Source organism: Lolium perenne, chromosome 1 (genome assembly GCF_019359855.2).
Source record: "Lolium perenne isolate Kyuss_39 chromosome 1, Kyuss_2.0, whole genome shotgun sequence".
Taxonomy (NCBI): Eukaryota; Viridiplantae; Streptophyta; class Magnoliopsida; order Poales; family Poaceae; genus Lolium; species Lolium perenne.
In genome coordinates this window covers 48,662,982-48,682,191 of record NC_067244.2, presented here as the reverse complement: position 1 = coordinate 48,682,191, position 19,210 = coordinate 48,662,982, and the positions used below count along the sequence as shown (strand labels likewise).

Genomic DNA, 19,210 nt, shown 5'->3' with positions numbered 1-19,210 from the left:
GGAAACTTGCTGCTGTTTGACAAACCTCTGCTCTTGGAGGCCCAACACTGTCTACAGGAAAAGGAGGGGGGCGTAGACATCAGGTATCTAGGCTAAGATTCCATTTGTCTAACTTAATTGGATTGATTTCCTCCTTACTTTATCAATTATGGATATAATCTTATTCCATGTGATATTAGGTTATCTCACCACTTCCAGATGAAATGGTTAATCTTCTAATACTTTAGTTCAATGGTTGTTCTTTATTCTTAAATAAGTAAAGCTAAGTTTGGTATGAATGGTCTCTCTCATCTGGGAAGGACTTTAATACCAACCTAAGATTAGGCTTCATAGAGAATGATGTGATCTTCAATATCTATGTTTAACATGACTGGTTTCTCTCTCTAGGAAATGTCTTAATAATATCCTAGGGTTCTTCTTAAAGATGATGGTGTGATCATATGGATATGTATATCCAAGGTTTGCCTCAAGGTTTGTCATCGCTTCTCTAATAAATAACATAGTACTATCACCTCTCTAGGTTTGATGTATAATAATTTGGAATAGAGAAGAATATATATTTCTAGAGTTGATCTCTTGGTCTTGTTTCCAAGAATGAAGTAAAATGAGTACCATGAGGTTCATGGTAGGATCAAGGATTACTTTAAGACATGGAAAAGATAAGTCTAGAATAGTTTCTCCATTTTATTGTTACTTGATTTGCAATTGAATAGGTGTTCATATGTTATGACAAAGAATATCATATTATAATCTTTTATAAGATCAATCAATTGATCATTGAGTAAAGTGTTGTTGTGTTGATTTTAGTTCCATTTGATCGAACCCCTTAGATCAAATCATCTCTACCCAAAACAAGGTTTTAAACAAAGTCACATTGAGGTTTATAGCGCTTGACTTGATGAGCTACTTCAATTCCACCAAGGTCAAGTGAAACTTCAGTTACTGTGATTGTTTTACTTTAAAGCGCGAAAATTCTCCGGATTTTCTATGCATGAATGCAATGCACACATCTATTTCCTCTATTTTTGTAACCCCAAATCCTGGGATGTTACACCACCGGACGCCGTGTTTTACGACGCGCGCTACTGCACAAACACAAATCTCACAGGCATCTATTCACATGAAGATCAAACACACACAAATAACATCAACAATAAATAGTTCAATTATTATTACAACACAAATAGCATCAACAATGAATAGTTTAAATGAATAAAATGAATGTCTAAACAACAATACAACAATACGGCGACAGAAGTAGCTCTCGGAAAAAGTTGGTTCATCAGCAAAATATCTATGAATCAACTTGTTGTGCCCTTAATGCGCTCCCTCCACAACTTCCGACGACTGAACATGGAACCACCATGCTTCGGCCGCTTTGCGCGCATAGCCAAAATCATCAACATATTTTCTTCCTCTTCTAAATCCATTTCCTCATCGGACGAATCATACAAGGAGCTCATCTACGAATGGTAAAAATCCTAATTTTAGGCATCGAAATCACCTATACAAGCAATGGAAAATCGATTTGGTCGAACGCCACATACCTGCGCGCGGCTCATGTCGAATCCACGGCGGCGACGCGGTTGACGCCTGCTTGATTGGAGCAACACCGGCGAGCAAGGGGCGGCGGCGGCGCGGCTGACGCCTGCTTGATTGGAGCAGCGCCGGCGAGGAAGGGGCTGCGACGGCGCGGTTGTCACAAGTCGATTGGAGTAGCGCCGACGCGCTAAAAATGCTCGTGAAGTACCGACGCACGCTGATCTACGTTGGTGAGCAAGGCGGCGGCAAAACCGGCGAATAGGGGGGGCGGCAGCGCCGGAGTGGGAGGCGGAAATGGGGATGCGACATGGGATGAATTTTCAGGGGGTCGTTGGCCGCGTGCTCGCTGTGGCTTTTCACGCACTCTGAAACGCAGACGGCATATTTGGTGCACCACGAATTTTAGCGGGTATGTTGGAGTGGTGAAACGCGTGTGGGCGCGGTAAATTAGCGCTTGTGTTGGAGATGTGCTATTTTAGAAGCTGGTGGAATTCGTTCGGTACATTTTACGGTAGATTGCCACTCCACCTGAGAAAATAGAAAAGAAAAAAAAAACTGCTCCCGTCGAGCTAGGGTTCATCACCGCTACCGCCGCCGCTGCTCCCTCACCGCTGTTGCCGCTCAGAGCACGGCCGGCGCATCTCCACTCGCAGCACGGCCAGCGCCGCCGCTGCTCCCTCACCGTTGTTGTCGCTCGCACCAGGGCCGGCACATCTCCAGTCGCAGCAGGGCCGGCGCCGCTGCGAGGACAAGTTCCTCAATCCGCCGCCGCCAGCAGACGCCGCTCCTCCGCCGGTCCCCCGCATCCGCTGCCGCTCCTCCGCCGGTCCCCCGCATCCGCTGCCGCTTCTCCGCTGCTCATCGGCCGCTCCCCCGCAGCAGACGCCGCTCCTCCGCAGTTCGACCGGGCTACACCCTAAATGGAGCACGTCGAAGGGGAGACCGCCGCCGAGCGCGCTAAGTTATGCGCCGGCAGCGAGGACTGCCTCAGCGCCCTACCCGACGACCTCCTTCTCCACATCCTTCGGGAGCTCCCCACCACCGCCGCTGCTCGCACCAGCGTCCTCTCCCGCCGCTGGCGCTGCCTCTGGGCCCTCCTCCCGAACCTCTACTTCTTCCCCTCGCACAACCCAGACAGTGTGCGCGGTGCCCTCGCCGCTCTCGAAGCGATGTCAGACGACAAAGCGCCGCCACTCCGGTATCTCTTCGTCTTCCCCTCGCACGCCTCCGCCGACTCCCTGGCGGCCTGTCTCCCCATCGCCGCCCGCCGCGTCGCCGGCGTTCTCATCTTCGACTTGGCGGCGGCGACCGTTGCGAGGGAGGACGGAAGAGACGCCTTTGAGCTGCCCTGCTTCAACAGAGCCACCGAGCTGAGGCTCGGGCTAGGGTTTCTTAGCGTCACCCTGCCGCCTTCCGGCGTATTCACCAGGCTCACCGATTTATCCCTGGAAGAACTCCACCTACATGGTCCTTGCGGGATCGGTGAAGCCGTCTCCTCACCACGGTGTCCGTCCTTGCAAACACTCAAGGTGCTCAATGCCCAGGGTCTGGGAAATTTTGCCATCCACTCGGAGTCTCTTCTCAAAATAAAGCTGGAGAAATCGTGTGGATTGCAGCAGCTGACTATTGTGGCACCAGCACTCAAAGAGTTAACTGTCTTCTACTGCTTTGCTCATCATTCAAATCCCAGTCAACCTGTTGCCGACATCGCAGCACCTCAACTCGTGTCACTCCACTGGAGGGATGCTTATCATCCAAGCTCTGTAAAGTTTGGCGAGATGGCGCAGCTGGAATTGCTGAGCGCCACCTTTTTCCTTGTAGATGAAGCAGATGGCTATGAACACAATCGCGACTGCGTCAGGCTGTTGCGCCACTTTGAGGATGTCAGCACTCTTACTCTCCAGCTGGCCTATATGCCAGAAGAAGATATCGAGGTAAATACACATGTGTTTCAAGTTAAGGAATGTGCCATTTGAGATATGGAGTTCAGGTTAAAGAATGTGCCATTTTGGGTTGTAGTCTAGTATGTGTGGCAAGTACATCATCAAGATGATGGTGGCATTTGAGATATATGTAGTTCAGGTTAAAGAATGTGCTATTTTGTGTAGGAGTCTAAGATAATTGTGCCATTTGAGAATAGCCAGGCACAATTCTTGCTTGCTTAGATTTTTTCTTTATTTTGAGGAAATGACATAAAATCTGTCCACCGGTGCTACTGCACTAGCAGCATCTCACGGACTATAAACCTATACTCTAAAATTTAGTTAGGTTGAGACCTCTGTCCATAAAAGGTTGTCTTAAATTTATCAAAATTTCAATGAAGGTAGACACTATTTAGTGTATAGATACATCCAAATTTAGGCAAATAAATATTTTTATGGACGCAGGGAGTATGCCACTGATCCTATAACAGAAATCTGAAGTGAACTTGTTAATTATGGTAATGGCTTTGTGGAAAATGAGATGCATGTGTCCATTTCGAAGTTACATAACCTGTAACTTTTACTTTGCATGAACCTACAGGAGGACTTAGGTGAGCATCACTACTTGATGGAAGACATGCCAAGGCTCCCTTACGTTACATTCTTGACCCTGCTTATTACTGCAAAGGGACATTCCTTTGGAGCCAGCTCTTTCCACGTTCTCAGGACGTGCACTAGTATAAGAAAGCTGATGCTAATATTTAGTTCTTCTCTGCACTTGGAGGTAAAGCTATCCTTAATTTGTTTACTATTGCTTTATTTACCAGTGGTGCCACTTAAAACAACATGCATTGCTTGCCACCCTGGAGCTTTATCTGATAGTTGCCGTACTCTAGGTGTTGGTTTGATACCAGTACTTTGATCCCAAGCTTGTACTCCTATGTGGCAACTATATGGTTTATGCCTCTCGTGATTATAACATTTTGTTCTCCTGGATTGATAAAAGTGGCAATCTACTTGCATTTATAGTAGATTTCACTTTTAAATGTTATCAGTACTTTGGAAATATATGGTAGTGGATGGGAAATTAGCCTAGTTATTCTATACATGGCACGCTCAATCTTGATAACACAGTTAGGATTTAGGATATAGTAGTATTATGCTTATGGCACGAGCTTTTCTAAAAGTTCCATCAGTAACCAACAAAGCCTAAGGTCGACCAGAAACCTTCTTGAATATGGGCTGTTGGTAGCTCTGTATCTGAGTAAATTTTATAGGTTAACACTTCCACTTTGCACAGAATAAGCACATTTTGTTACATAGGTTGGCCTTAAGATAATTTATAGGTGGTGCTCTATTGTAAATTTTGTTAATGATATATCTCTAAGTAATAAGGTAGTCTTCGCAAAAAGTAAGTAATAAGACAGTCATACATCTTCGAGTTTCCTCTCATGTCTATGTGGTCAAGCTATAGCAGTTATACTTACTAAGTTGATGTGTGCCCCCATTTCAGGCAGAACCTGCATGTGCATCAGGTTGCTCCTGTGATCATCCACCAAACTGGAAAACCGAGGAACTTGTGCTGAATCACCTTCGAGAAGTAGAAATCAGTTACTTGAAAGGAACTGAACATGATTTTGCTCTTGTCAAACGATTATTCAGTTGGGCAACAGCACTAAAAACAATGGCAATAAGTTTCCATCTCTCAATCACCGAAAGCATGGCCAAAGAATTATGCCAGAGGATACTAGGCTTCTCCAAGCCAGACATATGTCTAAAATTTTACGTGTACCATCACTTCTATAAGAAAGTCCTGTATGTTCCAGAAGACTAAGAGTGGGCTTGGTGTTTGCACTTTTGGTATTTCGTGGCTTTTGGTATCAGTTGTACCCTGTGCAAACATCAAAAGTCTAGCAGATCCTTCTGAGGTGATACTATGTCATCCATCACGATTTACTTATTCCGTGTTATGTTTTACATAAGGAGGTTTAAACGTTGTTCACAAGCTATATGTGTGCAAGATCCAAATGTTGGCATGCTGAAGAGTTGATGATGAACTGTTTTTGGATAGTTCACTGCAATGACCCTGCAATTATGTTTAAGTGTTGGTAAAATTTGTCTCGCCGTCTGCTCCAGACAATACATACTCATGCGCAGGTTGGTATGTATGTTGGGCTACTCTCTTCTTTATCTTATGGTTAAGGCTTCTAGCTTGATCTGTGATACTGCAATATGTGATATGGCAATTAACCTCCAATAGAATTAAAGGTATAATGTTTACAATATGCCTATGTTACAGGGGCTCGAATCAACCTTTCTGAACATAACAAAAAAAAAATTGTCACTCAGCCACGGTGTCCATGAGCATGAGCTTGTTGTTCTACTTCCATCAGGTGGTTGCTTGTCACTTGAGCATAACGAGAACAGATTTTCACAAATTCAGGATGCCGGTCATACATTTATCTTTTCTGTCTAGAACACAGTTTTGCTCATACATGTACTGGGTGCAGCGAATGGGAAGCACAAGCTTTGCTGATTTTGACTGGTAATCTTATGTCACACTTTTGATATAATTATTTCTCGTATCCGGGACATGTGTAATAGTATGACGGAAGTTGTTCATAGCATAGGGAAGTTGTCCAAAACATTTAGGCAATATATCCAATAGCATAGGGAGTAGCTTTTTGAAAATATGCAAAGGAGTATATTTGTAAAAAAAAAGTCACATATCTAGAAATTGCAATGATCACTTCGTGCCCTCGCTGACATGAGTGGCCTCTTAGTGTTTGTTGTCAAAGGTGGCTTACTATGTCGAACTTTAATTACATTGTTTGAATTCAACCAAAACTTTTAGGCAATATATCCAGAAACACATTACGGAGCAGCTTTTCGGCAGGTCGCCCTAAGAAATTCAGTAATCTCTGGTTGCTGAGCGGTTAATTCTACTCTGGCGGGTTTGTGGTTTGACACAATTGTGATTGTACTGTTATATACCCTTTATAGGTAGAGGAAAAATTGTGGGCATGACAACATTGAGTTAGGAACAACTTTCGGTTCGGGTCTCGATTGGATGTAGACACCAACCAATTTGAAATTTATTATTCTTGGCAGAGTGGGTAAACCTCAACAACATCGATGTACAGTATTATGCAGCCTTGGTACTGTTGGAGAAACCGATCAAATAAACGGCAACTTAACTCTCCTGAACGAGGGTTGGTGAAAGGATAGCTTATATCAGTAGTGCCATAGCATCTGGCAAGTCATACAACGTCATGTTCGGCAATGCAATAGCGTCATGTTGCACGTCGAGAGCCCACCCTAGGAATGAGAGGCATTGGGGGAACGCACCAATAGGGTAGGAATAAGGTGTTGCACCGTGAGACCAGCTAAGAGGTGCTGAAGAACTAGACACAGGTGTATTCTTGTTTCTAAATCAGCTGTACTTCCCTGTCTAGCCATTTGTGCTCTTTAGAGCCTGTTCGGAATTCCTTTTCCGTGTCGAATCCGCGGAGCCTCTGGAGCCACGTGAAAAAGAGCTGCAGCTCCTTCCACTCGGGGAGTGCAGTTGAGGAGCACAGAGGATTCGAATAGGAGCATGAGCGAGTTTCACTCTCGTTTGTGCTTCTACTTCTACCAGAATGTTGACCAGATGTGTGTGTGTGGTCGTGGCCGTCCGTCTCGGTTTTCTACTCATTTTTCAATAAAAAGAATTTATTAATATCAAGAGATGTTAATTATATTCAGCCTCTGCAACAACGTAATATCCTAATAGCAATAGAGATTAACACAATTAAAAAAACTAAGAAAATAAAAATTCCGCTACGGTATTTTAGCCCTAGCAGCAACAGTATATCCACCACCAAGATAACACCTGAACTCCACGCTCTCCAAAAGCAATGCTTCCAAAAAAGGAACAGTACACAATCGCCATTATCGTCCGATAAAAAATCTTAGGTTTTACCCGGAAGATAGTCTTCGCTCTCAAAAGAATGCCTCCAATAAGACCATTGCCAAGCATAACCAATTAAGACCAACTTGAATTTTCATCCAGAAAGGTAAGACTCGGAACTCCACATGTTTGCTGCCTCCACTTGCATATGGCTGCTGTGAAACCTAGAACACCAAACAAGTCCCTCATACATTTATATTTTTATTTTTTCGGTCTAGAACACAATTTTGCTCATACATCTGCGGGGTGCCACGAATGGAAATCACAAAGCTCTTTTGATTTTTACTGGTCACCATCTTAGGCCGCACGTTTCATTTTAATTTTGTCACCTCAAGGATCTATTAGAAGACTATATTTCTCATGAATTTTTCTATAGAGCTTGTTTGGTTTGTAGGATTTGGAACCATAAGAATTTTACCTATTGTATATTTTGCGAGCAGTTTCATAGAAAATTTTCACTTAGTATTCAACATCGTGGAAATTTTTCTTTACTTATGGCAACTATAACAAATACACTATCAATATTCTTGTGTTTTCTGCCGCGCAAGCCACCAATGCGCGATCAAACGGCACGTTTTACAAATTCAAATAAATAAATGTGCTTTCAAGCAAGTACGTCCATTCAAAAGAAAATTTCCTTTTTTTGGAAAGGGAGGATGAGACCTCTAGCCACTACATCGAAGAGATGCATACAACCCTCTTTATTAGATTATTCTGCCACTACATCGAAGAGATGCATACAACCCTCTTTATTAGATTATTCAACAAAAGCCTCGCAAAGGAAATACATTAGAAAATGTAAAGGAACCACAACAAGTACATCCCGACAATGGGCGAAAATCATGCCAACACGGTCTTATGCCCTAAAAGCACGAAAAAAGACCCACCAACTAGGAACCAGGAAAATCGCATACCCTAATTTATATCCACTAGACGAAACGGGAGGGCTCATCCGGTATAGCACTCATAGAGAGCACCTCATGCACACGCTACACCAACGTCAAAACCGTCGAGCAACCTTCAGGGCAAAGAAGCAAACGAGAATTGTTTTGGGAAACGCCGCACTTGGGGCGATCACGTTGAACCATTATATATGGGTACAGTCTTGGGTTACACGTTAGATCTAAACAAGATCAGAACCGAATCAATCTAGAGATATCGGTTGTTAACCTACCATATATGGTTACAATACAAAAGGCATACGTTAACATCCCCCCTCAAGTTGTGCGTCGAGAGGAAAGACACACAAATTGGATCGAAAATCGGAGAACATCTGCGACGAGAGGCCTTTTGTCATGATGTCAGCATACTGATGCGAAGATGGCACATGAAGAACTCGGATCTGCCCAAGAGACACCTTTTCACGAACAAAGTGTATGTCGATCTCGATGTGCTTGGTACGTCGATGCTGAACCGGGTTCGATGCCATTTAGACAGTGCTGACATTGTCGCAAAACACCACAGTAGAAGCTCGCCAAGTAGCTGTCGAATCCAACAACACTCGGCAACAGCGTGAGCAACTGCACGATACTCGGCCTCGGCACTAGAACGAGAGACTGTCGTTTGTCGTTTAGACGACCAAGAAACCAAGTTGTCGCCGAGATACACACAAGAGCTGAAGTAGAGCGGCGAGTATCAGGACATCCAGCCCAATCAGCATCCGAGTAAGCGGTGAGTGAAGACGTAGAAGACCGCGAGAGATGCATGCTGAGATCCAGGGTTCCCTTGAGATAGCGGAGAATCCTTTTCACCAGGCTGAGATGCGGCTCACGAGGTGCATGCATATAGAGACATGCCTGCTGAACTGCATGAGCAATGTCCGGACGAGTTAAGGTAAGATACTGCAAAGCACCAGCATAGCTCCTGTACTCCGTCGGATCAGCAAGAAGTGGACCATCCTCGGCAGAAAGCTTGCACTTGACATCAATAGGAGTGGCAGACGGGTGGCAGTCTGTCATACCGGCTCGCTGAAGAAGCTCGAGAGCATACTGACGTTGAGAGAGGACCATGCCAGCCGATGTCCGAGTAACAGCAATGCCAAGGAAGAAGGAGAGAGCACCGAGGTCTGTCACGGCAAACTCGGCGTGAAGCTGCGTCGTGAGGCGCTGGAGGAGCTGGTCAGTAGAAGCAGTGATCACAATATCATCCACATACAGGAGGATGTAGGCGAGCTCGGAGCCATTCTTGTAGATGAAGAGAGAGACATCCGACTTGGAGGCGACGAAGCCAAGACGATGAGCGAAGAGGGCAAACCGCTGGTACCACGCCCTGGGGGCCTGTTTAAGTCCATAGAGGGACTTATGTAGACGACACACATAGTCGGGGCAGCGAGTGTCGACAAAGCCCGGCGGCTGCTGACAGTAAACCTCCTCGTCAAGATTGCCATGGAGGAAAGCGTTCTTGACGTCGAGCTGGTGGATCGGCCAGGAGCGAGAGACTGCGATGCTGAGGACGATGCGGATCGTGGCGGGTTTGACGACGGGACTAAAAGTCTCGTCAAAGTCGATGCCCGGCTGCTGAGAAAATCCGCGAACCACCCATCGAGCCTTATGGCGAGCAAGACTTCCATCGGAGTGAAACTTATGCTTGAAAATCCACTTCCCTGAAACAACATTAGCACGAGCAGGACGTGGGACAAGAGACCAAGTCCCATTAGTAACCAATGCATCAAATTCATCCTGCATGGCACGACGCCAGTGTGGGTCATGTAAAGCTCCCCGGTATGTTTTAGGAATAGGGGAAGGAAGTGAATGAGAGACAGTAAGGTTGAGTTTGTCTATGGGCTGAAAGAGACCGTGTTTGGCGCGAGTGACCATGGTATGAGTGTTGGAGGGAGAAGGTGGATGATGCACATTGACTGGAAGATGTGAGACAGCAGCGTCGGTGGGAATGGAGCGAGTTGTCGCTGGTGGCAGCGAGGCGGGAGACGGCCCAGCGGAGTGCGGTCCAGGCGAAGGCGGCCCAGGGGATGGAGAGGTGGGCCGGATGGGTGTGACTGCAGGCGGACTGCCGGGCGGGGTCGCTGGCGGGCTGCTGGCTGAGTCGGGTTGGCGGGCGGCATGCATAGCGGGCGCTGCATGAGATGGACGTGGAGCACCAGAAGGGGGCGCGGTGTGTGTAGCGGCAAGATCAAGCAAGAAATCAAGCGATTCAGCGGGATCATCGGAGTTGTGTGAGATAGTAGAGAAGGGAAAAACATGCTCGTCGAAGACAACGTGGCGGGATAGGATGACACGACGAGTTTGGAGATCAAGGCATCGATAGCCTTTGTGGTTGCTCGGGTAACCGAGGAAGACACAAGCGACGGACCGTGGAGAAAGTTTGTGGGAGGCGGTGGCCGACTGGTTGGGGTAGCATAGACAGCCAAAGACGCGAAGAGCGCCGTAGTCGGGGGCAGCGTCATGTAGGCGAATATAGGGAATTGCAAAGCCTATGGATTGGGATGGGCGAATATTGACTAAGTGTGTGGCTGTAGCTACGGCTTCGGCCCAATATTCGGGTGGCATGGAGGACTGAAAGAGGAGGGTTCGGGTGGCGTCGTTTATAGTGCGGATTGCACGTTCCGCCTTGCCATTTTGGGGTGAGGTGTATGGGCAAGAGAGGCGAAGACGAATGCCATGAGAGGTGAGAAAGGTGGTGACGGCGGAGTTGAGAAACTCGGTTCCATTATCAGCTTGCATGGCCACAACGGGGCGAGAAAATTGTGTACGTGCATAGGCAATGAAGGCGATAAGTGTATCAGCAGTGTCGGATTTGTGGCGTAGAGGAAAAGTCCACATGAAGTGAGAGAAATCATCGATAATGACAAGGTAATATTTGAAACCAGAGATACTTAAAACAGGAGAGGTCCAAAGATCACAATGTATTAACTGAAACGGTTCAACACTTATCGAGGTAGACCTACTGAAGGGCAAACGCACATGCTTGCCAAGTTGGCATGCATGACAAACATGTGTGGCTGCTTTATTACATGGAATAAAAGACTTCTTATGGAGGTGCAACATAGAGTCGCGCCCCGGATGACCTAAACGACGGTGCCATAGCTCGGTGGAGGTGGTAGTGGCGATGAGTCCATGAGCGAAGTGGTTGATGATCGATGATGGAAACACGTAGAGGTCGCTGTGGCTACTGCAGCGAAGGATCACGTCCTTGGTGCGAAGGTCCTTAATAGAAAAACCAAACGGGTCAAATTCAATGGAACAAAGGTTGTCAATAGTGAAACGACGTATAGAGATGAGATTTTTCACAAGGTTAGGAACAAGTAGGACATTTTTAAGGAAGAGACTGCGAGCGGAAGCAGGTATAGATGCATGACCAGTATGAGAGATGGGCAAGGTAGAACCATTGCCCACCGTGACAAAGGAAGGAAAAGAAGTGGAGGTTAGATGTTGGAGCATACCGGGGTCGGAGGCCATGTGTGCGGTCGCTCCGGAGTCCATGACCCACTCACCAGCGTGTGAAGGGGTGGCTGCATTGTTCAGGGCGGCCATGAGCGCGGAGCAGTCCCACGCCGGAGAGGTGCCGTTGTTGTTGCCGTTGATGTAGCCGGGGATCGGTGGTGGGTTGGTGCCGAAGGCCTGGCCATGGAGCGGTGCCAGGGACGTGAAGGCCTGGGCAGGAGGCATGGCAAAGGGCCGGGGACCAAGGAGGCCAGCCCCGGCGCTAGGCCGCGGTGCAGGAGCCTGAGGTGCATGGGGCGGAGGAGCCTGCATCTGCTGGGCTTGGCCAGTGTAGGGGTTGAAGCACACCCAAGGGCCGACGGGGGCAGGGGTGCCGCGACCAGCACCATCGGTCCGGTTCCCGCCGTAGTTTCCTCCACCGCCGCCGTTCTTCTTCTTCTTGTAGTAGTTCCCGCCGCCGCCAGTCTTGCCGCCGGAGGACCCGCTGCCAGAGGAGTTGCCTCCGTTGTTGTTGAAGCCGTAGGAGGGGTTGGAGGCGCCGTAGAGGGCAGTCTGGGCGCCCACCCTGTGAGAGTTGGCTAGCTGCGTCTCGCGAAGGGTGAGGAGCGAGCGAGTCTGGGCGAAGGAGGGCAGCGGGTTCTGCATGGTGACGATGGTGGTGATGTCGGCGAAGCGCGGGTTGAGGCCGCGGAGGCAGTTGAGGACGAGGACCTGATCGGTGACCGGAGAGCCGACATCGCGCAGAGCATCAGAGAGGGCCTTGAGGCGGTGGCAGTAGGCGGTAATGGAGAGGTCGCCTTGGACCATGGCGCGGAATTCCGCGTCGAGATGCACGGCGCGGGTCATCTGGTTGTCGAGGAAGAGATTGGTGATGAGCAGCCAGGCCTCCTGCGCCGTCTGCTCCTCCCCCATGATGATGTCGAGGATCTCATCGGAGATGGACCCGTATAGCCACGAGCGGACGATGTAGTCGTCGCGGATCCACTCGGCGGTGCGGACGGCAGGCGCGATGGCGTTGACGTGGTGAAGGAGGTCGTATTTGCCGAGGAGGACGCGCACCAACATGCGCCACTTGGTGAAGTTGGACTTCTGCAGATCGAGGGTGATCGGGACGTGCGTGCGCACGCTGGCGACATGAGCGGCATGGGACGGGGCGTGTACGACGCCGGCCGTAGAGCTCTCGGCCGCAGGCATGGTGCTGTTGGTGAGGGCGCCGGAGGTGGCGTCGGTGAGGACGCCGGAGGTGGTGTTGGTGAGAGCGCCGGAGGTGGCGTCGGTGAGGGCACCGGAGGTGGCGTCGGTGTGAGCTGGGGTGGTCATGGCTGAGATCGGATCGTAGATCGGAATCTGATACCAAGCAAACGAGAATTGTTTTGGGAAACGCCGCACTTGGGGCGATCACGTTGAACCATTATATATGGGTACAGTCTTAGGTTACACGTTAGATCTAAACAAGATCAGAACCGAATCAATCTAGAGATATCGGTTGTTAACCTACCATATATGGTTACAATACAAAAGGCATACGTTAACAAAAGATACACATAGTCTTCGCCAATATGTCGTCAACGCCGCCACAATGCTAGACAACGGCCCTGTCCTACACGAGCCCATCAATACACGTCCTTTCTGAGACTCAGTGGCCCCATGCTGTGAAACTCACCATCGTCGACGATGTAGATGCACACCGCTCCACCTCTTGCTTCCACCACCCAGCAGCTGCTCCAAAAGTTCCCTCATGAGGTAGATCGGCACTGAAAGCGCCATCATCGTTCGACCCGGGAGACCCAGATCTAGGGTTTCCCCCATGGCAACACGAGTGAGGAGATGCCAGTTGTGAAAACTATGCCCTCAGCAAGGTAGCAGCGTGTAAACACACCACCATCACCCGCCATGACCAAAGTTGAAGCTAGGTTTTCACCAGTTGCTGCACCTCCCCGACTTGTCACCGGTCATAACCAGTCGGTTGACCACCTCAGGAGGAGGGTGCCGCCACCTCCATGTTTGGCTTCCTCATGATGTGGACGTAGCCTAGGAACAACCATGACAACTGGGTGTCGATGTCGAAGATGGCTAGATGCAGGTGCTGCAGGAAGGCCCGTCCGAGCCCATCTGGGCACATATCGGGCCTGCATGTACCACGCCGCCACCTTGTTGGGCGTGGTGCATGCACACCATGCTCCTGGCAATCGCCCTCAACTTATACAAGCGGTCTGGAAGCGTGTGTTGCCAGAATCCAATCTGCGGCTGAGGAAAATCCACCGGCGCTAGGGCTTTGCCCGGCGCCGCCTCTACGGGCGGTGGCTAGGAGCCGGCGGCGGACACCATGGCGCGGGGGCGAGAAAGTTACGGGATGCAGAGGGTTACGGGGGAGAGAGAGTTGTGGTTCGACGGAAGATCTTTGGACCAAGAAAATTTCCTAAATAGATGTGCTTTCAACAAATAAATGTGCTTCAATGATGATGGTATTATAACTTTGTTTGATTTTGGGTCATTCGAGACATGCGAGTTCTAACTACTTGGTAAAATGGCAAGTCGCCATTAGCAAAGACTTGGAGAGGGCATCCAACTTGTTGGAACTCGTATATAACTTAGTGTGGCCAGAAACTAAAGCTTTTACGATTTGATCGTGGAGAAGAGTACATGAGTTACGAGTTCTATGCTCCTTAATGAAGTAAAGACTTAGTGTAGACATAAACTAAAGCTTTTACAATTTGATCATGGAGAAAAGTACATGAGTCAAGAGTTCGATGAACGTCAGAAGACTTGTCGACAGTTCCATAACGTACGCCTCCGAGTACAACGCAGAGAAACAACGTAACCGAACCATGTTTTTTGTCGATGATAAGTTAGTTAGATCTACCCTTGATATTTTAGGGCTATGCTCTACGAATTGCAACTGTCACCCTAACTGTCATCTCAATGTTTGTCATCAAACACGCATTACTTTGTCAAACTTTACAAAATCTAACTTCCAACAAAAGTTGCACGCCTCCCGCCGCTGCCGCCCAACCCTCCCAACCCTAGCCACCTCCCGCCGCCGCCGCCGGGGCAAAGACCTCGGGGCGTGGCGGCGGCGGGGGGGGGGGGGGGGGCTTCCTCGTTGTAGCGCAGTGGACGGCGGACGAGTTCCCTCCTCCTCGATGCTGCAACCGGTCGGCGTGGATGGATGGGCGGCGGCAGCCTGGCGCTGCAGACTCCCTCCTCCCGTCGGCTCCCCCCGCAGCACACCGGCAGGGGCTGGTGGTGGGCGGCGGCCAGGCCCATCGTCTGCGCCATTTTCCCCCCGGCCTCTCACCGGTGCGTGGAGATGGTCTCGGGCTTCTCCCGCGACACGAGGTCGCCCGGGGCAGCAGCCTTGGGTTCGATGGTGGAGGTAGCCTTCTTCTTCGCCGGAGGAGGTCGGCTGGTTGCTGGGGTGGCGGATAACGAGATCCCTCTACCCCGGCGATGAAGATCTAGTCGACGACGAGCTAGCGGCAAAGGTGCCACCGGTGAACACCGCGCCTTGACTTTGTTCTTGGCGGATGATGGCGGCAGCTATTGGCGTCGTTCCCCTGCGAAGGCATCATCTTTGCTGGCCTCTCCGTTTGCTCTCACCGAGTTGGGGAATCGCGGCTGTCGGTGAAAACCGTGTCAAGATTGGCGGGCGATGGCGGCGTTAAGCGTCACTTCCTTCTTGAAGGCATCATTGTCGCAGTCCGCGGGAACTCACTCATGCTGCTCCGGGGGAAATCCTAGATCCAGCAAGGATCGGGCGATGACGGCGCTCCCTGCGTCGTGCTACCTCTTGGGGCATCGTTTTTGGAGCAGCGGCTAGATGGAGGTGGTTTTTGGTGGAGTGGTGTTCATCTACCACGTTGTCGTCGATCATTCTCAACGGCGTGGAGCTGCGGAGTATCGAAGACGGGCGAGGACTGCTGGATGCGAGCAGGATGGTGGAGTTGTTTGGTGTTATGGTGACATCGACGGCAGGCCTGGCACGGTCAATGCGTTGATCTCACTTGGAGATGGATTCGAGATAGATGGCGGTTGCGAACTCTGCGACGTGTGCAATGGCACACCCTCAGGGTTTTTCTTTTTTGATGATGTGTGTTGGTGTACCGTCAGGGAGTATAGCCTTGTTCATGGTCCCCTTCATCGTAGGTATAGCGAGTTGTCGCTAGGAAGGAGGTTTCGAGTTAATCTTTGTATTTCCCTTGTAAGAGATTGCGAATAATTTAATAAAGAAGAAAGTTGTGTGCATCCTTTGGATGCAGAAGCTGGAGCTATGCTACTTGATCTAAACAAAAACAAAAGTTGCACGCAATGTGTTGATGAACAGAGAGAGTAGCTTTTGGCAGGTCGTCCCAGAACATTCAACTATTCTCTGCTTGCTGAGCCCTTACTTCTTCTCTGGCCAACTTGTGGTTTGACACAGCCAGTTATGCCTTTGCATATAGAGGAAAAACTGCTGACATGAAAACACAATGTGTTCTGGAACGACGTTTGATTCGGGTGTCGATTTGCTGTAGACACCCACCAACTTGAAATTTACTAGTCTTGGAAAACTCAGAGTTAGTACATACCAGCGACATCTATGCATTATGCTGCCTTTGTACAGTTTACGAAACTGATCAAATAAACGACATAACTCTACTGCATGAGGGCTGGTGAATGGAGATAGCTATCGATGTATATTAGTAGTGCCTAGCATTTGGGTATGTCATTCAACAACATCTTCGGCAATGCAACAGCGTCTTGGTGCACGTTGAGAGCCTACCTAGGAATGAGAGGCTTGACCTGAATTGAATACACAAGAGTCGAAAAGACACGCAATGGTGGAAGGCGCTCGGAAGGGCGATGGCGGCGCGACGGCGACCTGCTCGCCTCCGCCGGCGTCGGCCTCGCCTGGGGCCTGTTGTTCGGTTCCTTCCCCCGGCGAGGGCATGGGGCGGAGCTTCGGCAGGTTCTGGGCGCTTGCGGCGTCCGACGATGAGGACGCGGACGAGGTTCTGTGCCTCGCAGGGGAGGAGGCGGCGGAGGAGGGGTCGGGGGACTCGTCTTCCGCGGAGGGTCGGCGGCGGCCGGTGACCTCGGTGACGCTGGAGGACTTCATACAGCGGGCGGAGGAGCTTGGGGGCTCCCTCCGCCACCGTCGACGGCAGGCCTTTGCGCCGGGAGGCAAGGGCTCGCGCTTCTCGGCGGGCAGGGCTCCCCGGTTTCCCAAGCTTGGGGATGCTGGCGAGACGCGGGGTGGCCGCGGCGGCGCGTCGGCGGCGACGCCTAAGGGGCGTGGCTCGATCTCGGGTGATCGGCGGCAGCGCGAGCGGCGGGTTGCGGCGGCGGCGGCGCCGCCAGCAGCTAGGTTGGAGGAGGAGAGGAGCGTCCCGCTGGTGGGCGCTCTGGGCCGCTCTGGTGGGCTGGAGCTGGGCCGGCCTGCTAGCGCGTCGGTTCCAGGCCTGGAGGAGTTCCCTAGGCTGGCTGGTACGTCTCTGGGCCCTGGGCCGTGTGAGGGGACGGGCCCCTTTTTGCTCCCCTTTCCTACGGGCCTAGAAGGGGCTTCCATTGGGCTGAAACGCTGGATGTGGCTGCCTAAGGGCATATCAGACCCTCGACTAGGGTTCCTCGCCAGAGGAGAAGAGGTGCGGCGGCGTTTTTCCAGGCTCTCCAAGAACACAGTGCGACCTCCAAATCCTCCGGTTCTCGTGCGCTCCTTCGCGGAGGTGACGACGATGGGAGGCGATGGTCGGCACAAGCGGCGCCTTGATGGGGACGGCGGAGACGGGCGGCGCTAGGAGGGGGCGGCGGCGGCGGTGCGGGCTACTGGCCCGAGGGAGGCAGCAGTGGCGGTGGCGGCGGCTACAGGCAGGAGCAAGGTGGCGGTCGCTTCGGCGCCAACAACTGGCAGGGGCCTGGTTTTGGCGGGTCGGACGGGGGCCGTCGTCCAGAGGGCGGCGGCGGCGGTTCCTTCCGCCAAGAGGGAGGAGGCTACGGCGGGGCCGGCTCCTTTCGTCAAGAGGGAGGCGGCTTTGGCGGTGGCGGAGGCGGCTTCCGCCAGGAGAGTGGTGGCGGCGGCGGTCCTTACCGTCAGGAGGGCGGCAGCAACTACGGTGGAGGCGGCTCCTTCCGCCAGGAGGGCGACGCCCAGGGCGGGGGCGCTTCGTTTCGCCAGGCGGCCGGAGGAGGCGGCCCCTTCCGTCAGGACCAGGGAGGTCAGTTCCGCTCGGATGGCGAGGCCGGGCACTTCCAGGGAGGAAGTGGCCAGAATGGCTTTCGTTCCGAGGGGCATGGCGCCGGCGGTGGCTACCAGCAGCAAGAGGGCTGGGGTCAGCCCGCGGGGTGGCAAGCCCAACAGCGCCGCGATGCGCAGCGTCGTCCGGCGGGCGAGCTCCGGGCCAGGAATCCCAGTGCGGGGCGGCAGGGGCCGACAGCTGGGAAGGGTGGTGCTAGCAAGCACAAAGGCAAAGCCGGGGCGGCAGGTACGGTTGGGGCCGTCGCAGATGCTGAGTGCTTCAAGTGTGGGCGCCCTGGGCATTTTCAATCGTCTTGTACCTTTGAGCCTATTTGTGTGATCTGTGGAGGGGAGGGACATGCGTCTGCAAACTGCACGTCGCGCGGCAAGTTCCTTCGCTTGCAAACCATGGGACACGCCATCTCAGGGGCTGGGTTCTTTGCGATTGAGGTGGATCCGATCAAGGGCAAGAGCACCGGGGAGTCTTTCACTGCGGTGATTAAGTTCAAGGGTACTCCTTTGTCGCCTTTGCAGATCTCGGAGGAGTTCAAAGATTTGGTGGATGAGCAGTGGGATTGGCAGGAGTGCCGCTTATCCGAGACGGAGTTCTCAGTGTGTTTCCCTTCTCAGGCCACGCTTCGTATGGGAACGAGGCATGGCAAGCTCTTTCTACCGATCAACAAGGTGGAGGTGGAGATCCGGGAGGCTTCCACCGAAGGCGGCGGAGGGGTCGACTGAGTCCCTGGTGTGCGACCCTGTCCAGGAGGGGGGTGCGGACACGGAGACGGACCAGGGGCTGGTCGCTCCCATGGAGGTGGCCCCGGGCGAGCTTCCAGGCGCTGGGGGGCTCGGCGTGGCCTCGCCTGTGCGGTCCCCTGGTGGCATCCGGGGCCTGCAGCCCTCGCCGCTGCCTGCGGTGGCGCTCAGGGAGGCCGGCGAGGTGGTGTCGGGGAGGACTGCGGTGGGGGAGAAGGCGGCGTCGATGGCGACGTACTCGCGGGCAAACAAGAACAAGGACAAGGTGCTGTCGGTGAGGAAGAGCTCCAGGCACAACAAGGCGTCGGTCAACCTCTCGGCGTTGGAGAAGGCCAAGAGGCTGACGGCGGACAAGAACCTCGATTCAGGTACGCCTCCCTCTACTTCCCTCGACTCTCTTCCTGATGCTAGTCTGGCCAATGTTCTT

General features: G+C 51.5%; 2 protein-coding genes across 2 annotated transcripts; one reads left to right on the top strand and one right to left on the bottom strand.

The window, feature by feature from the left end:
• Nucleotides 1-2,095: 2,095 nt before the first annotated feature.
• Nucleotides 2,096-5,514, top strand: LOC127349169 (putative F-box/FBD/LRR-repeat protein At4g03220). The gene is made up of 3 exons (XM_051374949.2): nucleotides 2,096-3,476; nucleotides 4,066-4,248; nucleotides 4,978-5,514. Exons 1-3 carry the CDS (start codon nucleotides 2,463-2,465, stop codon nucleotides 5,296-5,298), a joined length of 1,518 nt encoding a protein of 505 aa, XP_051230909.1. The 5' UTR covers nucleotides 2,096-2,462; the 3' UTR covers nucleotides 5,299-5,514.
• A 6,024-nt stretch (nucleotides 5,515-11,538) lies between these two features.
• Nucleotides 11,539-13,019, bottom strand: LOC139838430 (uncharacterized). Its single transcript, XM_071827987.1, has 2 exons — nucleotides 11,813-13,019; nucleotides 11,539-11,576 (listed from the first exon to the last, which is right to left on the bottom strand). The coding sequence occupies exons 1-2, from the start codon at nucleotides 13,005-13,007 to the stop codon at nucleotides 11,539-11,541; spliced, it is 1,233 nt and encodes a 410-aa protein (XP_071684088.1). The 5' UTR covers nucleotides 13,008-13,019.
• Between the last annotated feature and the right edge of the window lie 6,191 nt (nucleotides 13,020-19,210).

Coding starts and splice junctions, on each gene's coding strand:
- LOC139838430 (XM_071827987.1), bottom strand. CDS start 13,007: ATGCCTGCGGCCGAGAGCTCTACGGCCGGCGTCGTACACGCCCCGTCC. Junction 11,577..11,812: donor ACACATGGCCTCCGACCCCG/GTATGCTCCAAC, acceptor TTTTCTATTAAG/GACCTTCGCACCAAGGACGT.
- LOC127349169 (XM_051374949.2), top strand. CDS start 2,463: ATGGAGCACGTCGAAGGGGAGACCGCCGCCGAGCGCGCTAAGTTATGC. Junction 3,477..4,065: donor TGCCAGAAGAAGATATCGAG/GTAAATACACAT, acceptor ATGAACCTACAG/GAGGACTTAGGTGAGCATCA. Junction 4,249..4,977: donor GTTCTTCTCTGCACTTGGAG/GTAAAGCTATCC, acceptor CCCCCATTTCAG/GCAGAACCTGCATGTGCATC.